Source organism: Toxorhynchites rutilus, chromosome 2 (assembly GCF_029784135.1).
Source record: "Toxorhynchites rutilus septentrionalis strain SRP chromosome 2, ASM2978413v1, whole genome shotgun sequence".
In the NCBI taxonomy this organism is placed as follows: Eukaryota; Metazoa; Arthropoda; class Insecta; order Diptera; family Culicidae; genus Toxorhynchites; species Toxorhynchites rutilus.
This window is the reverse complement of record NC_073745.1, coordinates 185918598-185943857: the sequence shown is the minus strand read 5'-3', so window position 1 is coordinate 185943857 and position 25260 is coordinate 185918598. Positions and strand designations below refer to the sequence as shown.

The window sequence follows — 25260 nt, the reverse complement described above, 5'->3', positions numbered from 1 at the left end:
ATAGCGCCAATATGCAATTGAAATCAAATACACAACATATAAAATGAACGAAGCAACATAAAACACGTCTGTACGCGACGACTGTTCGAGGCACTCATCAAAATCGTGAATGACTTATTGGTGAATTAACGAAAACTAATTGATAACGTGGGTTCGGGGGTTCAATCCAAGAACCCTCGATTGACAATCTTCTAAAAATGGCCTTTCTCAAGGCTAGAGACGAATTACATTGAAAGCTCAAAGCCTTCATAATATAAAAAAGGAGAAGAAGAATAAGAAGAAAACAATTACAAGTGACTAGTGTTTTATAGATTATCTAACTGATTGTTTTCAGTTCAAAAAAGTACTTTAATGTTTATTATTTACATCATTACGAAACCGTATTCTAGAGTAATTCGACATATGTATTGAACCTACACAAATGGTGCAAGATAGGGTTATGTCCGCTTGTTTGAAACAAATTAAATTCGACTTTGTAATAATATGGCATGCTGCAGGTCGCTTCACTGTCTAGTACTATTTTGGCCTTCTGGATCAGACCAATGATTATTCGATAGTTCATTTGCCCAGTGTGGCCATTTCTGGAGAATCTTATATAGCGCACGGCCTGGACTTTCAAATGGAGCCAACTGTCTGTGCCCATACAAGCGGTAATTTTTGGCTAATTTATTCTCCTCAACTCCTAGCGCTATAAGTTGTTGGGCTGCACTTAGTTGGGCTTTTGACGGTTCCACCGAGCTAAATGTTCCAATGAATGCAATGCAAATGCTGTCTTTATTGAAACCTGCAAGAATAAAAAATTGAACTGTATGTTTTAATGGTGGTATAGAAAACATTTACCTTTCGTGTGCGCCCCTTGTGATTCCCAACCGCGTCCTTCATACGCATTGCCTTCACCACCAACCAAAAAATTGTACGCAATGTCGGAGAAGTTTTTCGAATCACCGGCCATGTGGAACTGCTGAATATGACCCGTTAAGAACACACACATGGACTGGAATATTTATTTAAATGGGAATTTTATTTTTCAATTAGTTTTTTAAAGATAGTTTTTGCACTCCCAACAGTTTCAACATTTTATTTATGTTGTGGGTTCATAGTCTGATAGATCTATTATCAATCTTTCGACTATGCTTGGAATTCAGTTTGTCATTCTCACTGAAGCTATCATAAATTTAATCGAATTTGTACGCTTTCGAGTGAGTGCGATAGAAGCACGAAACATATTATAACGCTATATAACTTTCTTGGATCAGTCGTTTACAAATATTCCTATTTAATTGAAAATATTTCCTAACTTGATATGCGGCATATCCCATGCAGTTTTAACATCTCCTGTGTTATGAAACGAAGGCTAGAGTAACATCTTTTTTAAAAGTTCATTCATGAACTGAACATGGGACTTCCGATTGTCTTCAATTCTCAACGTTATTGTATTCTGTATTCAGGGAGTATAATTATTAGGTTAAAAATCAGCCAAGTAATGGTAATTCAAGCATGGCGTTCCTTTACCTTTACAAAATTATTATGTCCGTTTTTTTTAGGAAGAACCAGTTGGCACAGTTTACATTTTGACCATTCTACTCATCCAAGGCGTTACAACATTTTGAGGTCCATTCAGATTTTAAAACAGACAAGAAGACATTTCACATTTATTCGAAAGGAACGTGATTTGTTCATGATAACTTTATTTGGGTGGGGGGTCTCCGTAGCCACATTGGTTGCGCGTTCGCTTAGTAAGCGATCGATCGTGAGTTCAAAACTCAGGGCCCTCATTGACCATCTTTGTGTTGTTACAGAATAGCTACGTCCACGCAACAATCATTAGCGATGGAGATCGATCCACGGTCGAAATAAGATCGATTCATCCATACAACTGCTCTGCTCCGCAAGACACATCGGGCTACTGTTCTATAAATAACTCAACAATGATCAATCAACTGTCTCCGCTGTCCGGTGGTCCAACTGGATAATGGAAGAACAGAAAGAATACTCTTACGCCTAAATGGCTACTGTGTGAATGTACCATATGTAATGGTATAGAAGGAATACTATCGAATGGCAATTGTGTAATGTGATAATTATAGATATGATAACCATGTGACATGTACACGATTAAAATTCGGCTCTGTTACAGCTAAAATGCTAATGAGCCTTAAATAAATAAGTGGGATAAAAAAAAACTATATTTGGGGTAGAGAAAATGCATATTGCAGTTTATTGTTAATCGACGAGATCATCGCTCCAATGTGGATGCTTTTGTAATCTTTCGTAGAGTAGATCACCCGGGCTTTCCGTTTGTTGCCATTGTCGAGCACCGTAGAGTTTATAGTCCGTTTTTATGTAGCCACTTTTGGTGCCGTTGAGTAGCAAACTATCGAGTGCTTCCATTTGTGCATCAGTGGGCTTCAGTCGCAGGTAGTTCCCGATGAAAGCAATGCCCTCGCTTTTCGAATTTTGACCTATCAATGGAACACAAATTGTACTGGAATTGTTGAAACAATGATACTGGAAAGATACCTCTAAGGAATGCTCCTACTTTGAACCAACCGCGGCCTTCGTAAACATTGCCATCGCCACCGATTAAGAAATTGTAACCAATGTCACCGAGGTTGGATGAACCCAAGTGGAATTCTTGGATTATACGAACCCGATAAACGCACGCAGTCTGTAAAAATAATGGGTTTATAAATTTATTTAGGTTCGATGGAAGACTTCCCTGTTTTCTATATAGAGTTAATTTACATTCTTCGTGAGCGTTATGTTTCCATTATTCAAACAGCATAATTTTTCAAGTTGATTTTTCATTTTTGGATGTTGGACTATGTCTTACAGGAATGTGTGGGGGTAAAATGAGAATCTGAACATTGAACATGTAGGAATAAATGAAGAATTCCAATGTTTATAACATGGTAAATGTCCGAGAAAGTGCTTCGTTTTGTTGACTTCAAGGTTTTTTTGTGGCCTTTCAAAGATTGATTCTGTGGTACTGATTTAATCAGTGAATTAGTTCGCTGCTAAAAATCGGGTTGGTTCAGGAACATCTGGGGTCAATTTATGATCACCATTTTTGAAAATTTCAAAAAAGGTACGTTTGATTTAGCTTCTGTTTTCCTCTTTTTCTATACTCATGAACTATAGACCAGTAGAACTTCGTCTGTGAACGACGGATCTCTGTAGTAATGTGTCCAAAAAAATTGAAATTATTGAGAACCAGAGCAGAGAATCCAAAGCCTCTAAGGAGGATGGTTGTAATTGCTGTCATCCATGGTTATTATGCAAATAAAGGAATGGACAAACACCTGAACAAGGAACTCCCTCTGCGACCTTCTCAGGTTGAAAAATATATCGTCCATCCGTGGAATATTAACCCTCTACAACCCAAACCGGCTTTAGAATATTAGGCTTCACGAATTTTCTTTTCAAATTATTCAGACATTATTTTCAATGTTCACCCCACTAGAACGTCTTTAAAATATTTTCATCTATCACACATACACATTGGTTTTATGCTGGCAGCTTTCTGTATTTTATGCTGAAAGTCGAAATTCGAGATAAAAATGGAATGGGTTTTTTAAACAAATAAAAAATTTGGGTCTAAAGGAGTTTCTCTGCGACCTTCTCAAGTGGCAAAAAAAACCTCCGTTGTCACGACTGAAAAAAATGGGTGGGTTATATCTATGATATAACCGCAAGGTTGACGTGGGACTACCTTAGCTTAGCAATCATTTGTTGGTATTGATGAAATTCTTGATTGAATGAAACAATTTCCGAATTTAATTGAATTCAATATATTTGCTTTGTTAGTACAAAGATTGAACAAATCTTTGAATTCATGCATTGTGATACATTATGTTCATCCTTACAAGTAAATTTAATGACAGTCCTTTTACGTTTGGTATGATCTTATTCTTCTTGAATGGCGTTAACGTTACCTGCGGAACTTTTGCCGTCTCAACGTATGCATTAACTAGCATCATTTATTATTACTTATTTGAGATTTCTTATGCCAAATAAACACGCCTTGAATGTATTACGAGGGGCAAGCTCTAGAATACGCGTGACCACAGTGCAAGTCGAAGGAAATTTCTTTGAGAAAAATCCTCCGGCCTGAACGGGAATCGAACCCGAACACCCGGCATGATAATGTGAGATGCTAACCACTCGGCCACGGGTGCACTCACGTTTTGTATGATGCCTAGGATAAAATATTTGAACGGGAGAATTATCAAACGATTATTTTCTTTTACATTTCCCTCTGAAGTTTGCATCTCTTAAGTGTACGAACTTCTCGAACTGCGAATTTGCTTGAAACTTCAAAGTTCATTCGCCTCTTAGAGGAGAGCTTCCGGGCTTTGTGGCTTTTCTTGAGGACTGACAATGCCCAATGCTCATCCCACCACACCCTAGACAGTTCCCCTTTACCAGTGCAAGCCAGAAAAACGATCTATGACGATAGAATTTCTGACCCGAGCGGGAATCGAACCCGAAGCCCCCATCTTGGCAAGCGCAACGCTTACCACTAGGCCATGGGGACCACTCAAAACAAATGTAATACGACTTATGAATAAAAATATATACGAGGTATGTCTATTAAATAACGAGACTGCGCGCCTGTAGGGCGCCCTAGAGGGGTGGGGGAAAAACGAATAGTGCGTTCGGTAGCTTGAAGTGTCTGCTATAAACGTACGAAAACACGTTATTGTCACTATAGTAGTTTGCGAGCAGCAGTGGTTTGAATGGAACGTGGTTTGTAGTGCGCGTCGGAAATAATATATATGTGACGAAAAACACGAACAACAACGCACCCGCCCATAACGCGCTGTCGGTGAAGCAATTTTTAGCCGATAAGGGCATTTCAGTGCTCGAATATGCCCCGTACTCGCCAGATCTAGCCCCATGCGATTTTTTTCTATTTCCCAAGATCAAATCCGTGTTGAAAGGTACCTGGTTTCAGTCCGGAGAAAAGGTGAAGGGAAAAGCGACGCGGCTTTTGAACGCCATCACGAAAGAAGAGTTTCAGCACTGCTTCGAACAATGAAAAAAACGTATGGAAAGTTGTGTGAGGAGCCAAGGTGAGTATATTGAAGGGAAGGGGAGTACCTTGTAGCTCGAGAGTTTTCTCAGTGACTTTCTCAGGCCAGGAAAAATACCTACGTACCACGCACGATGAATGGCGAGGTGAGTGGCCGATCCGATTGGAATGGATAATGTTCATTCTAGTCGGATCGGTCATACATTCCGAAATCGAGAGGTGAATAGTTGAGATTTCGCGTTTAGAATCACATCACTCACCACAGTGAATCCTAATTCTTCTTACCCATTCCCACTAACATTTTTTCCTTCCATGATAATCGAAGGGAACCACGCAATAGGGGTGACCCATCTGACCGCGAATATCACACTTTCCTGAAAAAAATCGAAAAATGATTAAATTGCCCTTAAATTCCATTTTAAATTTCGGTTCTATTTTGACGTAGGACTACGTCTAACCGGAAGATATAGGAAATGGAAATCTAGGCACTGAACAAGTGGGAAAAAATGCAAGATTTGGAACGCTTTTAACTCGAGCATTTCTCAGTAGATCGCAAAGGTTTTTGCATCAATTGATAGGAAATATATCTATGCATCTATCATAACGAATAACATTTCATTTTTCTTGAGATAAATAATTGAATAATTATGAAATATCAAGCATTGTCAAAATGCACTATGTGCCCATTTTTGATTGGTCCATTTTGTGCTCCTCAAATCGTACCGACCAAAACGGGCAACCAGAGCAGCATCGAAATAGAATGAAGCACGATTGGAAAGGAAAAAGAAAAAAATGAACGAAACATTGGTCGCAGTCTCACACATGCGTAATTCTCGAGCCAGCCAGTCAGCTTAAAAATCCCCGCTCCGCTGCCGTAACGATCATTCTTTGTGTGGACACCGACTGGACAACATCGTTGCTGGACGGGCTGGACGGCGAGGGATCGAGTGCCTTTCTCAAGGCAAGAGGGCGGAGGTGGTAGCGCTGGAGTAGAATAGAGTAGAGTTTTCAAAGGGCCTTTCTCAAGGCTAGAGACGAATGAACTGCAAAAGTTTAAAGTCTCTATAATACAATACCTTCCTTCCTTCCGTAACGACCATTCTCATTCAAACCGTACACCACATCGGTTCGCATCACAACACATCAACAAACCAACCCAAGCAGCCATGTCTGGACATGGTAAAGGAGAAAAAGTGAAGGGAAAGGCAAAATCCCGCTCAAACCGTGTTGATCTGGAGTTCCCCGCAAGGGTAGCTAGGCCGAGCGCGTTAGTACCAGTGCACCAGTCCACCTAGCCGGCGTTATATAGTTTCGGCCGTCGAAGTGATCGAGTTAGCTGGCAAAGCTGCTCGCGACGATAAGAAAACCCGCATTCGGAACAGAACACATTCGGTTCGGTGGACATCAAGACAACAGGCAGTTGCAGCGAGTGGCGAGTGGCAAACGCAATCGCAAAACGGCATCAGGTAGCAGAAGAAAAAAAGTTTGTTCTTTATACAAACTGCTTTGGTGGTAAATCCAGAACAAGGCGGCATCGAGAGCGTTCGAAATGGGTTTTTTTTCAAAACCACGAGTACTAAGTTTTCTAAATTGGAACAATTCCATAAAACAAGGCGCTTTTCAGGGCCATTAAACCTTCAAAAAAAAAGTTAATATACAAAATACAGAAATACAGTTCAATGCTTTCTAAAACATTATCCAAAATAATAATAAAACACAAATTGTTTTTTTCATAATTTGTTTGCCAGGATCTGATGAGTATGTGAATTTGGCAGTTGTTCTGAGTTTATTGATAGTTGGGGACTTTCCTGATTATTCAATTTTCACCAATTCTTAAAATGTTTCCAGATTAAAAGTACATTAATTTACAATTAGTTCAACATTTAGCTAATTGGACGGACATGTAATGCGACTTATTTAGTTGGACATTTTTGTAAACATAGAGATCCAGATTATGACATTGAAAGTCGACACTGTACCACTGTCATCGCAAATGTTCAATTACAGGTTAAAATCGCCTCCAATGCGACACTGAGTGGTGCTTCGGCACATCGCATTAAATATAATTTACTGTACAACATATCACAAAGCTGGATGGGAAGAAATTTTCCAACTGTGAAAGCTGTGGCGAGTGGCAAACGCAATAGCTAAACAGGAAGGTTTAACCGAACAAGATGGGAATATCGAGTGATAAGAAAAGCACAACACCAAAGGTTCTTTTCAGAACCATCAACATATTCATAAAGAGTAAACAGTAAACTAATCCATTAGGTAGATAGGTAGGTATTCACGTAGGAGAAGAAAATAAAACAATATATTTAAAATATATATTTAACAAAAGCTGTCCCCTTTGTATAGTCCTACGTCACTCCGGTTATGTCCCCGACATTACCCACCCGTCTTTTTTATAATATGGCTTGACATTGATAGAAATGTTAGCTTTTTAAATAGTAGCGGTTTGTTCGGTTGTTGTGCTCCCTTGGCCGAGTGGTTAGCGTCATAACTAACATGCCGGGTGTTAGGGTTCGATTCCCGTTCTGGTCGGGGGAATTTTTCGTCAAAGAAATTTCCTCCGACTTGCACTGTGATCTCGCGTATTCTAGAACTTGCCACTCAGATTGCATTCAAGGCGTGTTATTTGGCATAGAAATCTCAACTAAGTACTAATAAAAATGACGCAAGTAATACTACGTTGAGACGGCGAAGTTCCTCTAGGAACGTTAGTGCCATTGAAGAAGAAGAAGAAGGTTTGTTCTCAATTTGTTCCCCAACATTTCGCGTGAAGTCATTTGTATAGATGTTTAGTTTATTCTAAATTCCATTAACGTTGTTATTAGGTTATATTAGGTTTTTTTCTTTGTTCCTGAGACTTTCAGCTATCCTCTCCTCTTCTGAAACTCCTGAGATGGTTCGTCCCAGCAAAAACGATATAATAAAGGGTGTGTCACATCAAATTGCATCACGGAAAAAACGCTGTAGAAATTCGCCCAGTATACCGATCCTTTTGAAGATTTTAGACAGTAAAATAAAAACTATTAAACAACTTTTGGCCTTTTCTTTTTATTCATACTTCGAGCCCAAGCCCGTATGCTCGCACCTTCCTCTTTACCCCGTCCATAAGGTTCTGTACAACGTCAGGTTGTAGTTTTTTTTGAACAGAAATCCATTTTCTCTTGAAGTCCGCCTCCGATTTGACAACTTTTGGGTTCTTCCGGAGGGCCTGCTTCATAATCGCCCAATATTTCTCTATTGGGCGAAGCTCCGGCGCGTTGGGCGGGTCCATTTCCTTTGGCACGAAGGTGACCCCGTTGGCTTCGTACCACTCCAACACGTCCTTTGAATAGTGGCACGAAGCGAGATCCGGCCAGAAGATGGTCGGGCCCTCGTGCTGCTTCAATAGTGGTAGTAAGCGCTTCTGTAGGCACTCCTTAAGGTAAACCTGCCCGTTTACCGTGCCGGTCATCACGAAGGGGGCGCTCCGCTTTCTGCAAAAGCAGATCACTTGCCACACCATGTACTTTTTGGCAAACTTGGATAGTTTTTGCTTGCGAATCTCCTCCGGAACGCTGAATTTGTCCCCTGCGGAGAAGAACAACAGGCCCGGCAGCTGACGAAAGTCCGCTTTGACGTAGGTTTCGTCGTCCATTACCAGGCAATGTGGCTTCGTCAGCATTTTGGTGTACAGCTTCCGGATTCCCGTCTTCCCCACCATGTTTTGCCTTTCGTCGCGGTTAGGAGCCTCCTGAACCTTGTATGTACGCAGGCCCTCCCGCTGCTTGGTCCGCTGGACGAATGAACTTGACAAATTCAGCTTATTGGCGACATCCCGGACCGAACTTCTCGGATCACGTCTAAACTGCTTAACTACGCGCTTATGATCTTTTTCACTGACGGAGCATCCATTTTTGCCGTTCTTCACCTTCCGGTCGATGATTAGGCTCTCGAAGTATCGTTTTAGTACTCTGCTGACCGTGGATTGGACGATTCCCAGCATCTTACCGATGTCCCGATGTGACAACTCCAGATTCTCGAAATGAGTGCACAGGATTAATTCACGACGCTCTTTTTCGTTCGACGACATTTTTCCAAATTTACGAAAAATTGACAGTGAAGCATGGCCAACGTGATCTATACACTCTTATCTGATTATAAGCGACAGCTGAAGATATAATTCCTAAAAAATAAATTTCTACAGCGTTTTTTCCGTGATGCAATTTGATGTGACACACCCTTTAAGTGCCGCGAGGTGTTTGTGTAAACGGATCATCCGGTTATTACTCCGGGGAGCTGGAAATGGCTTAAAACAAATTAAACCGTGAGGCATAGTTCTACCGTCGACATGCTGCTGGAAATGCAAGTTGCAGTTGACCTCCACTCTCAGTATTATCAGCGTTGTATGGCGGGGGATGCGTTCGTTGTAAATCCCCCCGACTGCTTCACCGATGTAAATTTTGACCACCATCTGATTACTTTTTTGTCCGAAATCTCGTTCGATAGCCCATTTACCGATAGCATTGGTAGCTGCTTAGATCTTGATGCTTGATGCCTATGCGTGTTGCCCAGCACTGCCAAAAGGTTGTCGTCCGACCAGTTTTTTCTCGGAGGCGCTTTAAACTAGTGTACCCAATTTTTACCTCCGTTCTGACGCGAAGTTTTCCACAAAGTGCAGCAGATTGCCGATTATCCCCAGTCTGTTAACTATCCCCAGTCAACAGAACTAAGGGAATCCAGGTCTGGTTGTATGTCTTCTCCAAATTCAAAACTATCATCTCCAGGTGCTCTAGGTTCCTTCTGAATTCATTAAACAGAATTTTCAATTCCCAATTCCACCTCAAGGGACGACTTCCTTCAAGTGAAGATCGGCATTGGGGATAGCTAATAGAGGTTCATTTCGCTTGCCCCAAAGATTTCGATTTTTTCGTTCAACATTGTTGTAAATGATTAAACTTTTCATCGCCCATCACGATTTGCGAGACACGATCCATTAAATGTTTTTCCGTAAAATAGTGTAGAATCATACATTGCAGCCTTCTGCGTAACCAAGGCTTACCAGGTTCCAGGTTCACTCATGAATTTATATTCATAATATATAATGATTCTGCTATTTCATGTGTTGTGTACTGAGGATTATTCTTGATCTGCGTCTCGATTTGATTATCATCAGTGGTGTCACACACTTCCCGGATAACCTAACAGAAGTGTATTGCAGAAAATATTACATTTGAACGAAGACAGTCTTCGTTACTAACGACACTTATCCAGAGATACGGTCTGTGCGCCCATGAAAAAAATATCGTGCTCCATTTTCGAAAAACTTGTTCTAAAAAATAGAAACGAATTTGGTGGCGTGTTCATCTTTCATTTTCATCAATGATTCTCTAAAACAAATGAAAGTAAATCGATCGCTCTCAGTTCATGTTCAACGATATGAAAAAATTGATATTTGACTATCAGACAGCCCAACCTTTGATTGATAAATATGGCTTTTCTCAGAAATGCGGAATAGGTTTCAAGTATTGTTGAATAAAGAAGTGATAGTTTTTTAATATTCATTTAACGTGTTCACGTGGACATTATTTAAGCCCCCTTCCCCCCTCATCGTGGACAAGCGTGGACATTTTCGGACAAATATTGTCTCTAGAAGACGTAAGATCATTTGTGCTCGAGAATTCAAATGATTGTGACAAAGTATTTTTATTATTTTGGGCCTATACTATACAATAGATTAAGCTAGATCAGGGGTACTCAAACTCTTTTGGACAAGAAACTCCTTTTCCAGAATTAAGTCATCCTTAGACCTCCATAGTAAAATTTCTTTGAGAATCCCATCTTTAGATTTTTTTTCTTACTGAATAGTTATCGATTTGAAAACATTGCAGTTGGTTAAACGAATAAACTTAACATTATTTTTTCACGGGGCGACCTGGTATAGTGGTGACATCCGCACCTCTCAAGCAAAAGGTCACGAGTTCAATTCAAACTCCCGACATTCTTCCAAAAAATGGAAGTTATGTGACAAACCAGCCAAAAGTGTTGAAAGTCACTATAATACAAAAAAAAATATTTTTTCATCATATTCAACAAAATAAATAGAGATACAGTAAATATCAAGTGTAATAAATAATTATTAATACAAATTGCTCACAAACTATAAAAACATTAAAATCGCAAGCCAATCTATCCACAACTACCAAAATATCAAAATACGGCTCAGTATTGATTAATTAAAGCCTTAGACATCCACGTTCGTTGATTTTTAAATGGTTCCTTCGGTTTCGCGTTGTTTGTAACCATAATGATGCCTTTTTCGACAAAGTATGATAATGGAAAACGATAAGATTTCAGCAATGTCTCACATCGCAGGATACTGTTTTCCAATTTTAGAACATATGACAACCTTGGTTGTACTGCTGCCTCATCTGTGCTGATGGTAATCCACTTTTCTTGCATTATCTTGGCTCATTCCATGGATGTGATATAGTACTGACTAATTATCAATTGAGGAATTTGAAAATTTTGAAGATCTCAAAACATTTTAGTAAAATCCTTGTGTAATGCGTCCAAGTTAGTGACAAATGATAATATAACATGGTCTTGAAGCTTTTGTGATAACTTTGACAAATGCAGAAACTGTGAATATTCTTTTCTGCTTGAATTTTGTTTTGAAAGTTTTGTCAGAAGGACCGATATTATTGATATTATTTAAATAAAGTTGAAATCGTCACCCTGCAACTGAAACACAAATTCAAAAAAGCTTGCTGTGCAAAAGCCTTTGGTGGTCAGCGAACTTCAGCGTGTAGAAGTAACCGAGTAAAGATTTCGTCGTTTTTCTCATATAGCTGAGCAAATAATCGAGTGTTTAAAAGATTGCTTCGAAAGTTTTTGATAGCACTCATAACATACAGTGACTCAAATCCGAAATCGTACTCCACCATGCAGAGCTCTTCTCCCTTCTTCTGAAAATCGAAAACAAGCTTTCGGAACATTCTATTTAGATAAAATTATAGTGTCATATGAGAGTTAAAAAGTTTGGTGTCTGTTTTCAGAATAATGGTTTTTATTTCTCTAAAAATGGCGAATGTATGTGCTAATGTATGAAAATTGACTCAAACTCATAATCGTACGCTGGTTGAAATCTCTACTCGATTTTGAAGGCGTTGGCCAATTTCCTTATTCCATCATTATTATGGTATCCCTTGTTCATTGCAACTATCTTTAGGTGTCTTTATCCTTATCTTCGAGTTTTTTTATGTATTCAGAAGGTATATTGATCAATTTTTCCATAAGTTGGTATTTAAAATCGTTATTTTTAGAAATTCAATGGTTTCTAAATTTCATACACAGATAACTTCCTTAGACTGTCGGGAGATTGTGGAGGAATATCAATAACTTTTGAGTAATTGTAATGTGACCATGTGCGAGTTTCATATGTCTTGAGCTCTGGGTCATTGTCTTGGCAAAACTTGAATCCTCAATTCCATCCCATTTTGTTGACACTTTGCTTCATATTTTCCTTCAGGATGATTGAGTAAACATTCTAACCCAATACACCATCTATGAAAACCAAATTCCTCATACATGCACCCTCATATCATCCCTCCATCACCACCATGTTTAAACATTGCTTTTAGATTTTTTTTTTACCTTTAATTCATCGTTAGCTTCTTCCATACGAAACGACAACCATCGGAGTCAAAAATATCAAATTAGGACACATCTATGGAAATAACATCTTACCAGTAAGACATTGATGTGTTTCATGCTGTTTGGAATAATCAAATTGGAATTACTGATCTTTTTTTTTGCTGAGAAACGGTTTGTTTCTCTGTGCTCGGGCATTCAAGCTGCCCTTCCTAGGCACATTACAAACTTTTTTGCTCAATTTGGTTTTTATTGATGATGTAAAGAATCAGAATGTTTACTTGAACATCCTAAAGGAGTAGTATGTAGCAAAGCGTGAACAAAGTGAGATGGAATCGAGGATTCAAGTTTTGCCAAGACAATGACCCAGAGCTCAAGACATATGAAGTTCCCACATGGTTACATTACAATTACTCAAAAGATATTGATATTCCTCCACAATCTTCCGACATCAATCCCAGTAAAAAACTAAGGAAGTTATCTGTGTATGAAATTTATAAACCATTAAATTTCCAAAAAAAACGATTTTAAAAAATTCATAAATATACCTTCTAAATGTTAGATAACAACCGATTGATATAGCAACACAGTGGCAATCTGGTTAACCTTGTTATATTTAGCCTTGAACTATTTTTCGTTAGTTAAACGTCAGCCTTCAATAAATCAAGACGTTATTATAAACCTCTGCCTTTTTATTAGGTTATGGGCCCAGCACATGTGGACATCTAGAAGATTTTTTTTTTCACCTGAAGAAAACGAAAAAGTGCTCCCGAAATGAGCGAAGAAAAGCTTTGGCTGTTCAACGGAAACAACTTTGGGAACTGGAAGTTCCGGATCGAGGTACTGATGGAGGACAAGGGATTGCTGGACTGTCTGGAGAAGGCCATCGAGGATGAGGAGTACGCGACGGAACTGGCAAATGACTCCGCGGATGTCAAACAGGAAAAGAAGCAGAAACTCGAGGAGCGTATGGTCAGAGACCGGAAGTGCAAGAACTTACTCATCCACCGGATCGCGGAAGACCAGTTAGAGTACGTCAAGGACAAGCGCACGGCAAAAGATGTTTGGGACGGCCTGAAGAACGCGTTCGAACGTATGGGAATCGCCGGCAAGCTGTTCCTGAGGAAGCGTTTTCAAGAGCTGAAGCTGAGAGACGATAAGTCCGTGCAGAACTTTTTGCTACAGTTCGAGAAGGTTCTCCGAGAGCTAAGAGCTGCTAACGTGAATATGGATGAGGAGGATGTCGTGTGTCAGCTGCTGCTGGCACTTCCAAAATCTTATGAAGCGCTGATTACGGCGCTGGAAACGATCCAGCCTGACCAGTTGACGCTGGAGTACGTGAAAAAACGGCTATTGGACGAGCAGGTAAAACGAACGCACCAAAATACATCGAGCAGCAGGGAGGAAAATTCCAGCGAGTCAGCTTTTGCAGGTAAAAATTACAATTTGAAGTGCTATGGCTGCCATCGGTACGGCCACAAGCGTGTAGATTGTCCAGAGAATCCTGGTAATGACCGGGGAAGGAATCAGAAGACTGCTGGAAAATTCAAGCGACGACAAAAATCCGGTGCAAATTTGACGACCGAAAACGAGATGGCTTTCGTTGCTGTCACAGGCGACAGTGACAGCGCTCTTTCAGCACCTGCTGCAATGACTGAACAACGAATTGAGTGGTTTCTTGATTCGGGCGCAACAGATCACATGATAAAGGAGAAAGTGTTTTTCGAAGAGCTGCATCCTCTAACGAGAACGATTCACATTGCGGTGGCGAAATCCGGTCAGGTGCTCGTGGCCAAGTTGGCTGGAACGGTCCGAGTGAATATGACAATCAATGGAAAGAAATACCCGTCCGTCGTCAAGTAGGTGCTGTATGTACCTGATCTGCAGTGCAATCTATTTTCGGTCCGTCGGCTGGAGGATAACGGAATGACGCTGAAAATTGCCGGAGGAAAGGTATCCATTGAGAAGAATAATCGAGTAGTATGTGTTGGACAGAGAAAGGGCCAATTGTATGCATTGGATATCAGTTTCCGGAGGTCAGTGGAAGCGAGCGCTATGACGTCAAAGCAAGATAATTTCGAGTTGTGGCATCGACGATTCGGCCATCTAGGAGAGGCGAACATGAGAACCCTCTGGAAACAGGGGATGGTGGACACAACAGCAAAAATCCATGACTGGCCTGATAAGTGCATCTGTGAGGTGTGCCTGGCTGGTAAGCAAACGAGGCAACCGTTCGACGATAACAAATAGAAACGTTCATCCCGGCCATTAGAATTGGTTCATTCCGATGTGTGCGGGCCATTCACGCCAACAACATGGAACCGGAAACGCTATTACGTCACGTTTATCGACGACTATAGTCACTTCACGGTGGTATACCTCCTGGAGTCGAAGGATGAAGTCGAGGAAAAGTTCGAACATTATTGTGCGCGGGTCACTACATTCTTCGGGACGAAAATCGCCAAGCTCAGATGCGACAACGGCGGGGAGTATTCGAGCAAGTCGTTCCGAAAATTTTGCCGCACTGAAGGAATATGCATGGAAGCAACTGTACCATACAGTCCGCAGCAGAACGGAGTTGCAGAAAGAATGAACCGGACACTTCTTGACAAGTCCCGGTCGATGCTGGAGGATGCTGGTCTCCCTAAGAGCTTGTGGGGCGAGGCGGTGGTTACCGCTGCATATCTATTGAATCGAAGCCCTACATCTGCCCTGGAAGAGAAGAAGACGCCGTTTGAGATATGGTACGGTAGGAAGCCAAACATCGACAAGCTACGAGTTTTCGGATCGATCGCCTATACATGGATTCCGAACGTAAAACGTAGTAAACTAGACCCGAAGTCCGAAAAGAACGTGATGATTGGGTACACAACCAATGGATATCGAGTTTGGAATGCCAAGAGGAAGACGTTGTTCACGTCACGTGATATTGTATTCGACGAGCAACGAAATGTGCAGCAAATCGTCGAGCCGGTAACGCTGGAACTGAAGGATAAGGAAGAGGAAATCCATCTGGAGACTAAATGTCCATCAGGACCTTGCCTGGAAACGGCTGTAGAACCACGAGAACCCCAGGAACCCATTAATGAAGAGGATAACGTTGTGTCTGAAGAAGAGGAGAAACCTACCGAAGCGCTCCCTTCGCAACTAGAACGTGACAACTGCCCAGCAGAAGTGTCCACGAGGCAAAGCGGACGGGAGCGCAGAATCCCCGGTAAGTTCTTTGATTACATTACTGGATTTGGAGCAACTTCTGCCGCTGAATATTTCACAGGTTCCAGTGAGACGACAGATGACACGGTGATGGCATTTGCACTGAATGCGGAGGCATTTGTGGAGAATCTTCCATCCACAATTGATGGCCTGATGAAGCGGAGTGACTGGCCCCACTGGAAAGATGCGATTGGTAGTGAGTTGGAATCGCTACACAAGAATGAAACCTGGGAGCTTGTTCCAAAACCAGCAGGAAAGAACCTTGTGGACTGCAAGTGGGAATTTAAGGTGAAGCGTGATGAAGCTGGCAACATCGATCGGTACAAGGCCCGGTTGGTAGCAAAGGGCTACTCGCAATGCCACGGATTCGACTACGACGAGACGTACGCGCCGGTGGCGAAGATCACCACGGTACGGGTGATGCTAGCTGTAGCAAATCAGGAGCAGTTCCATGTTCACCAGATGGACGTGAAGACGGCCTTCCCGAACGGCGTGTTGAAGGAAGAAATCTACATGCGACAACCTGAGGGATTCGAACGGAGTGACCCAAATCTCGTCTGCCGCCTCAAGAAGTCGCTGTATGGGTTGAAGCAAGCTCCACGAAGCTGGAACGAGGAGTTCAACTCTTTCGTACTGGCGCTTGGCTTCAAGCGATCCAATCAGGACAGCTGTTTATACTGGAAGCGAATCGAGACTGTTGTCGTATATCTGTTACTCTACGTGGACGATATCATCCTGATCTCCAGCCATCTTGACCTGGTGACAGAAATCAAGGCGAAGTTACGCAAGCGATTTGACATGACGGACATAGGTGAACTTAAACATTTTCTGGGTCTGAAAGTTGAACGGGATCGCTGCCGAGGAACGATAAAGATCAGTCAACTTAAATATGTCTCGGATCTTCTACGGCGTTTTGGAATGACGGAGTGCAACCCAGTGTCAACTCCATTAGACCCAAACCTGAAACTGGAACGGAGCAACGAAGCAGTTACAGCGCAACCCTATCGAGAGCTGATTGGCTGCCTGACGTATCTAGCACTATCGTCCAGACCAGACATCAGTGCAGCTGTAAACTTCTTCAGCAGATTTCAATCTGCACCAACGGATATTCACTGGAGCCATCTGAAGAGAGTCCCCTCCGGTACTTGAAGGGTACCATCAACTACGGTTTGGTATTTCGGCGACGTAAAGGAGCTACACCTTTGCTTGGTTATGCTGATGCTGATTGGGGCAACAACCCAGAAGACCGCCGATCAATATCCGGCAACATATTTCAAGTTTATGGTGGAACCGTTTCGTGGATGACCCAGAAGCAGAACACTGTGGCGCTGTCTTCAACGGAGGCTGAATACGTTTCATTGAGCCAAGCCTTCTGCGAAGCAATTTGGCTGAGAAATCTTTTGAAGGAGCTTGGAGTACAGGTGGACCATCCAGTACCACTATATGAGGATAACCAATCCTGCATCCGTATCGCTGAGGAACCTCGTGACCACAAAAGGATGAAACATGTAGACATCCGATATAATTTTCTTCGAGAGAAAATACAGGACGGATTTTTCAAGGTTCTCTACGTTCCAACCACCGAGCAAGCTGCAAATATCTTTACCAAAGGCTTATCAAGAAGACTTTTTGAAGCACTACGATCGAAAATAGGATTATTCGGTTGAGCGGGGGTGTTAGATAACAACCGATTGATATAGCAACACAGTGGCAATCTGGTTAACCTTGTTATATTTAGCCTTGAACTATTTTTCGTTAGTTAAACGTCAGCCTTCAATAAATCAAGACGTTATTATAAACCTCTGCCTTTTTATTACTAAATACACCAAAAACTCGTAGATAAGGCTAAAGACACCTAAAGATAGTTGCAATGAACAAGGGATACCGTAATAATGATGGAATTAGGAAGTTGGCCAACGCCTTCGAAATCGAGTAGAGATTTCAACCAGCGTACGATTATGAGTTTGAGTCATTTTCATACATTAGCACATACATTCGCCATTTTTAGAGAAATAAAAACCATTATTCTGAAAACAGATAGCAAACCTTATAACTCTCATATGACACTATAATTTTATCTAAATAGAATATTCCGAAAGCTTGTTTTCGACTTTTAAAAGAAGGTAAAAGAGATTTGCATGGTAGAGTACGATTACGGATTTGAGTCACTGTATAGTAAAGACTGATGCGATCTAGGGCTCAGATTTTTTACTAATAAATTCTGTCTGTGAATCACGCAGTGAATGACCAGTACCTTACGCAGTTTTAACTCTTAGTGAGCTGTAAAACCACGATGATGACCAACCATTGATGGTGCACCATCAGTCTCAATCTTCTTCCATGGAATAGTTTTTTCGGTAAAAAAAAAAGATTCTCCTCTGGTATCAGTCTTCATATATGTAGCAAGAATCATTTCTTGGCACACATTTTCATCTTTAATATATCGAACATACGCTAACAACAGAGCTTCATTGCTGGGTAATATAGACTCGTCCAGCTGGAGGGAAAATCTGTTGGTCTATAATAAATTTAATAACATTTTTCCCTCTTCGCGACCCATTTCAAGTTTCCTGAAATAATTTTGAAAAAAAATTTGTTACGCCATGCACATAGCTGACTAAGCATTTTGTTAAATTCTTTTTCAATCACTTTATTCTAGTTCACTTCATTTAGCTATGTAAACACTTTTTGGATTAAATTAGAAGTTGAGTACATTATCATTCAAGCTCTAACGTATTTCAGAACGCATATGAATTTGCAACCTAAATGCAAGCTTGTTACACAGTAAAATATCAGGAGCATGTTTGGACATGAATATGATGATGACTTCCTTCGTGTTAAATCGTGTATACGTTTAAAATACAGAAAAATGTTAAACATGCCTGAAGGACTCTTACGCTCAAATACACTATCTTGTACGAGCCTGTTTAGGTTTTTTTTATTTGCCAAATTTTTCATCTTGTACTTTTTGTACTTTTTTATTTTCATCTTGTACACACTCATCGTCTTGTTGAGTTTTTAAAATGTGCAACGATAATATTTTCTACTAAGATAGTCATTCTCAGGGTTGCCACATATACAGCATATTCTGTATTTTACAGATTTTACGCCAAATTTCAGATACAGAATCTGTATATACAGAATAACAGATTTTCTGCAAAGATACAGAATACATCATTTTTTATTTTTTCAAATTTAAATTTAAATGTTAAATTAATTACAGTTCATTTTCTCTGTCTACCTTCTTACTAATAAACTTTGTTTTTTTTATCGATGAGTAATGAAGGTTCTTCTTCTTCTTCTTGGATGGCGTTAATGTTCCCTGTGGAACTTTTGCCGTCTCAACGTATGCATTAACTAGCGTCATTTATTAATACAGATTTCTTAAGCCAAATAACACGCCTTGAATGTATTCCAAGGGGCAAGCTCTAGAATACGCGTGACTAAGTCGGAAATTTCTTTGACGAAAAATCCCCCGACCAGAACGGGAATCCAACCCGAACACCCGGCATGATAATGTGAGACGCTAACCACTCGGCCACGGGTGCACGAACTATGAAGGTATGTACCTTGATTTATGAAAATGTTCGACCATATGACATGTCACCTTACTTCTCCATTCCTGCTAAGGATGTTTTTGGGAAATTTTTTGATAATTTCACATTCATCAGCGTGTGTTGCGTGAATATTCTTGCTTCACAATGCCAACAAAACAATGTTCTGAAATCGATTGGTTTCCACAATGAAGGACTCTATTTCGAAAGCAAAGAACTATGTATCGGCTCAAGGAGAAGCGTCAAGGATGAAAGTGACGAGAAATTTAAGAAAAGCAAACTTCAACAAAACCATGTACAAACATCATACATATTATTATGAGAAAACTTTTTTATGATTAATTTTGTTGTATTGATACGACTTAAGCAAAACATAAATAAGAATTATTAATTCAAAATGAAAATGAACATTTCTTTCCATATTTCCCGTTAGTTTTTTGATACAGATTTGTTTTGCTAGAAATACAGATATACAGTTTCGACCACTTTGAGAAACCCTGAGCTAGATCATTCAAACGACCAATTCAAAATCGAAGGTTTCCGCTTATATACCGTTACATAAATTAGTTTTATGAATATGGTTATCACAGTTCCGTTCTTGTGGAAAAATTGGGGCTATATTCACTCAATCAACGATTTATCAAGCCAGTTACCATTTCTAAACTGATAAAATTGAGTTCACAGTTGCGCAATATATTCATTGTTCACATTTATTGAGATACACGGTAGATAAGTTTAATGAAATGCGCTATATAATAATGCCAATGAGAATAAACATTGACTTTGTTCAAAAGTAAGTTATGGACTTTAGTTTCTTCCGATATGATGGTGAAGATATTTGAAGACATTTTTTCGTACCATGTGAAGGCATTTGAGAAAATCACCTGGCATCCCTGATAAAAGGATTGGTAAGGTTTGCAATTCAATACTGCCTCAGTGGAATTCCATTTGATTGTATACTGGGGGCATCATAAGTATGTTTGGTATTAAATAATTGACGAATAACACATTGAAACATTGAATCTGTTGGGTATGTGCATGGGGTCAGAGCTCAGTAATAATTGAAAATTCCACTCACTTGTGTAGTGCATCCCTCGGTAGCAGTATGGGCGATTATGACTTTACTCACTGGTAACGTTAACGGGGTCAATTCTTCTTTTGGGGGTGAAGCTAACCATTCGTTGCGTGTTACAATTCTGAGAGGTTTAGGATCCGGCAAAAAGTCGCTGTCTGAAAATTTTAGTTATTTGTTATTATCATTGTTGTAATTTGACGCCTAATGGAACAATATCAAAATATTTTTGAGAACCAACACCTTATAAGAAGTTTTCCATGTTTGTATAGTGTCCTATTTGCAGTTATTGGGTATTATTATAATAAATAATGAAAATCAAATATTCTATGATGGAGAAAAATTGTTAGGAATTTAGAAATAAACTAATGTTCCAAGAAAGTTCATTCAGATGTACTCTGGAATACCTATACCAGTGTCCGGTGGGACATATGCACGATCATCATCTCCATCGCCGTAGTGTGGTTTTAATCTAGTTTTACCTGCTGAAGTAGCCACCATAATGACGATAACGATAGTGGTAATGATGACCATAAGAGATACTAGTATAACCACGCTCAATAGTGGTTTATCCCTGATAATGGCTTTAATGTTTGATTGCCACGATTGTGATTGACTAGTTTCTTTGCCTGAAAAGTAAATAACTCTTGAACACATGCATTCACGTATCTTCAAGAAACTAACCTGATGCTTGTTTTGAAACATTCAGATCTTCATCCGCTTGTTGGTATCCTTCGTTGACAACTCCGTTTTGTCTATCACGATAAATGTTCTTTATTACAACTTGCCCCTTTATATAGGTTTTGTTGCCAAACGTGATGTCTGACGAGTTTTGTACTGCTATACTGCCGATGTTAGGACCTCGTGCGGATGCCGGTGCATCGTTTTCTTCCTTCACGACGATGCTCCCGTTCTGTGTCAGCTGTCCTCCTGGCTGAAGAGCGTTTGGTATACGTTGGAGTGCCTTATCAATTTGCACATCATCACACTCGCTCTCGCTGCTCTCAAAGTCACTTGAATCGTTGTCATCATTTTCATTGATTGAGGATATCGATATATTATGACTGCTACTACTATCGGTCTTATCTACAGTGCTGACTGGAACCGATAGTGCTGGACTATCGCTGTTACTGTTGCAGTTATTTGTAGACGATAGAATTGTTGCATCGGGGACAGAGGGCGTTGTGCTGTGAAGTTGGTTTTTCGCCTTAGCCATTGTTAGAGTGCTTTTGTTTGTTTTGGAGATGCACGGTTGCGTAATTCAACTCGCTCATTTCCTTGCTCTGATATAATTGTTCATCTAGTTTTATATGCTCCTGTGCAGATTGCTATTTCGCCTGTAATAAATAAAAATCCTACGGTCAACGAGAGATATTCATGTTTGTGAAGATCTGAAAGTAATGTAATAAAACTGAATTGCAGTTTTTAACTTCTTCTGAGAAAGATTACTGTGAGTTTCCAGAATATAGCTTCTTTAGGGAATCACCCAGCGTAGCTGTTTTAACCGTTTTAACAGAGAATCGTCTTACCTCGTGCTCGTTGATGATGGAAGTGAAGTCAAGGATCAATGATTACTAAGCAACGGTTTATGCGGTGTCGGTTACTTTCACACTGCCGTTATGACGTCACAGCTAAGAGTACGCCTGATTGTATGTTTGTGAGAACACATGTTCAAACCGGTCGTACTACTATTGTGTACCACACATCTTCCCTCTTCTCCAAAAAAACAGGAAGTGGGTTATATCTATGGTATAACCGCAAGGGTGACGTAGGACTATCGTTGATTTAGAGATCATTTGTTTGAAGTTGAATCTAAATCCATCCTGAATGAATGAATAAATAAATATTTGGGTGACTTCAAAAACGAAAGTGTTACTTTGAAGACTCAAGGTTTTATGCATCCAATATTGGATACAAAAAACCTTGTTCTGAAGAATAATCTTCAGAAGCTTTCCTGTTAACTGCACTTGATTGACAAATCACAAAACCAAATGTATGTGGTCGCAGTATTATATGGATAGAAAACATTAAAATAAACTCGCTTGAATGTAATTTTCAATTCCAAGGGGAACTGGCAGATTATTTTTCAGCAACGATCATTTCTTTCCAGGTTTCCTCTCGATAACCAGCAAACGAAAAGAGTTGCGCGCGTGTATGTGTGTGTGTGTGGCGGCTGCTTCTATGTCTTCCCGAGGAACCGTATTTCGATGCTGATACTCTCTTGGTCACCTTCTCTTCTCCTTCTGATCGATCGGCTTTTCTGCGCTCCCTCACAGTTAAAACAAACTGATTGCATTTCAGGTCAGGTCAAGCCAGGTAATGAATACCTCGATCCCTCGCCGTTCAGCTCGTTCAGTAACGATGTTGTCTTGTCGATGTCCTCAGGCGTCGTGCACAAATTACGTAACGCAAAAATCCGGATTTTCGTAACGCAATTTCCTATCTCTAATAAACAGAAAGTAACGCAACATCTAACCCCTCCCCTTATCGCGTTACGTAATTTGTGCACGACGCCTCACGAAAAATGAATGGGTTTCACCACCAGAATATCATTTCAGTATGCTTTTCGTACATGATTGAATCGAGAGAAGGTGTGGTTTACGATGGCAATTTGGAAGGCAAACTAGAGGAGAATGAACTCTCTGAGTATGAAAATTTCGGCGACTGAGCAATAATCGATTGAAAATTATATAATTTTGGCGATACGAAACATTTTCCGTTTTTCATGTTATGCATCCATTATTGGATTCGAAAATATCCTACTGATGGGAAAGAATAATCTTCAGAAGCTTTCCAGCTAATTACACTTGATTGAAAAATTACGAAATAAAATGTATTTGGTCGCTGTGTTCGCCATATAATTAGAAAACATTAAAATAAACTCTTTCGTAAACCCAGGGAACTGGCAGATTATTTTTCAGCAACGATTAGATCTTTCCGGAATTTTCTCGATGCTGTATGGCATCCAAACGTAAATTCTCATTTCAGTTTGGCCTGCAAAAAACTTTTCTGAACTCTAATCCATCAAATTTGGAGCCCTGAAAAGGGCCGTTGATTATATGCTAAGCTAATATAGCACCCTCTCCTTGGATTCGACGGGCCAGCTGAATGTCCTTGGGCATGATGTGACGCGTTTTACTTGGATAGCACACAAATTTGTATCTTCGAATAAGCCTCCTGCAGCGTCATAACCGCGGAACTTTCAAAGCGCAAGTCGGTTTTGAAGTCCTGAGCAATTCCACGAACCAAATGCTGCAAAGGTAGCTTGCGGATCAGCAATTCGGTCGACTTCTGATAGCGACGAATTTCATGCGAAGTTCCCGGTCGATAGCGATGTGGCTTCTTCATGCTTCCTGCGGCTGATTCGCTTATCCGAGCTGCTTTCGTGGTGCCTTACCACCGAAAGACTAACGAGCTGTCTGCTTAGTCCCGATGAAACGAGTCCTCACGGTGCGAGAGTAGAGTAAGAAATGAACGAAAGCAAGGGAAGTGTCATTTTATAAAACATAAAAGAATCGAATGTAAACCCCACCCACTTTATTGTATAAGCTTACTGTATACTCACGAATATAATAAGGGTGGGATTTAGATTCTATACTTTTATGGTTTATAAAATGACGCTTCCTTTGCTTTCGTTCATTTCTTACTTTACTCTCGCACCGTGAGGACTCGAGCTCGTTAGTCTTTCGCAGACAGCTCGTTAGTCATTCGGTGGTAAGGCACACGAAGTCAGCTCGAATAAGCGCACCAGTAGCAGGATAGGTGGAGAAGCCACATCGCTATCGACCGGGAACTTTGCGTGAAATTCATCGCTATCAGAAGTCGACCGAATTGCTGATCCGCAGCTACCTTTGCAGCATTTGGATCGTGGAATTGCTCAGGACTTCAAAACCGACTAGCGCTTCCAAAGTTCCGCGGCTATGACGCTGCAGGAGGCTTATTCGAAGATACCAATTTGTGTGCTATCCATGCAAAACGCGTCACATCATGCCCAAGGACATCCAGCTGGCCCATCGTATCCGAGGAGAGCGTGCTATATTAGCTTAGCATATAATCAACGGCCCTTTTCAGGGCTCCAAATTTGATGGATTAGAGTTCAGAAAAGTTTTTTACAGGCCGAACTGAAAGGAGCATTTAGCGAAAATCGTGGTTTCGATAATAATTCGTTACCGATAGGTGCCATGGATATGGATTTCATAATGAAGAATATGAAATACATGACATGATGTAGTGAATATATCCGAAGAAATCACTTTGGTGAAACTGCATTATAAAATTATTTGTGTACGAATGCCGCAATCGATAGTCGACTCTAATTTGCGCTGGGTAATTTCCTCGGAGGACTCGATTCCTCCTTTGAACATTAATAATCTCTTTCTGGCAAAACGATGTGGTATGAATCACATTATTTGAATGATAGAATGAAGAAGTTTTCTGCCAATTTCCTTCAACCTCCAAACGTATCTTTCTCCCGTTTGTCGTTTTCGCGTTCGCTAATCCTTTCTCACAACACCCATTTCTCGTTTGAGAAATTGTTGAGTAAACGTAGCGTAGAGCGGGAATTCCTAAAGATTCATTGCACCTCTAATAAATTGACGTGGTCAATTTTGCATTTTAAGACGTGGTCTTACGTTGATCGCACTTGATTGAAAAAATCCAAAACGAAATGTATTTGGTCGCAGCATTATATGAGTAGAAAGCAAATAATCGCTCGAAAATGACTTGATTTTCGCGATGTGAAACAT

General features: G+C 40.4%; 1 protein-coding gene across 1 annotated transcript in view; it reads right to left on the bottom strand.

Annotated features, from left to right (window-relative positions):
* Window positions 1-303: 303 nt before the first annotated feature.
* LOC129766506 (peptidoglycan-recognition protein LC-like) overlaps window positions 304-25260 on the bottom strand; it is a 41563-nt gene continuing 16606 nt past the window's right edge. Inside the window, exons 2-8 of the mRNA XM_055767074.1 lie at window positions 21200-21852; window positions 20923-21144; window positions 20522-20673; window positions 2521-2668; window positions 2233-2462; window positions 841-994; window positions 304-784 (exon numbers count right to left, since the gene is read on the bottom strand). Coding sequence (XP_055623049.1) covers window positions 504-784; window positions 841-994; window positions 2233-2462; window positions 2521-2668; window positions 20522-20673; window positions 20923-21144; window positions 21200-21731 — 1719 coding nt within the window. The 5' untranslated portion in view covers window positions 21732-21852 and the 3' untranslated portion in view covers window positions 304-503. The remainder of the gene's footprint in view (window positions 785-840; window positions 995-2232; window positions 2463-2520; window positions 2669-20521; window positions 20674-20922; window positions 21145-21199; window positions 21853-25260) is intronic.